General features: G+C 39.2%; 1 protein-coding gene across 1 annotated transcript in view; it reads right to left on the bottom strand.

Moving 5' to 3' along the window:
* LOC119591760 (dolichyl-diphosphooligosaccharide--protein glycosyltransferase 48 kDa subunit-like) overlaps positions 1–446 on the bottom strand; it is a 9,267-nt gene that overhangs the window by 8,198 nt on the left and 623 nt on the right. The window contains exon 3 of the mRNA XM_037940506.1: positions 52–188. Coding sequence (XP_037796434.1) covers positions 52–188 — 137 coding nt within the window. The remainder of the gene's footprint in view (positions 1–51; positions 189–446) is intronic.

The following is a 446-nucleotide window of genomic DNA, read 5'->3' as shown; positions in this document are numbered from 1 at the left end:
TTTTACTACAAGTGTCATATTCTACTGTATTAAATCTAACACCTAGTTTACCTCAACACTGAGAGCCCCACCAAATTCTTCTACTCCTGGAGCAAGAATCACCAGGTTTTGATAGATATATTCCCCAAATCTGGAGAGCTGGAGTGATGGGTCATCAGCAGCTTTCACGGTAACTTCATGACCACGTTCTGCAATATAAAATAGATGCTTTGCCCTCCATACTGCAATATGTGCTGGGTGCCATACATTCTGCAATCAGCCACTCCAAGGAAAAATTATAAGCACAGGACTATAATAAATTCTTCATTTTAGACAATTTTCACTGCAGCATATATGAATTTCAAGTGAATGAGGCTAAAAAATGCACAAGACTAAACTGTGCATGTAACCACTCAATCACCCCAGTAATGGCCAAGCAAGCAAAAATCTTAGGGTTGTCTTGAGAA

The sequence above is a fragment of the Penaeus monodon genome, chromosome 29 (genome assembly GCF_015228065.2).
Source record: "Penaeus monodon isolate SGIC_2016 chromosome 29, NSTDA_Pmon_1, whole genome shotgun sequence".
NCBI classification, from domain to species: Eukaryota; Metazoa; Arthropoda; class Malacostraca; order Decapoda; family Penaeidae; genus Penaeus; species Penaeus monodon.
This window is presented reverse-complemented; position numbering and strand designations above follow the sequence as displayed.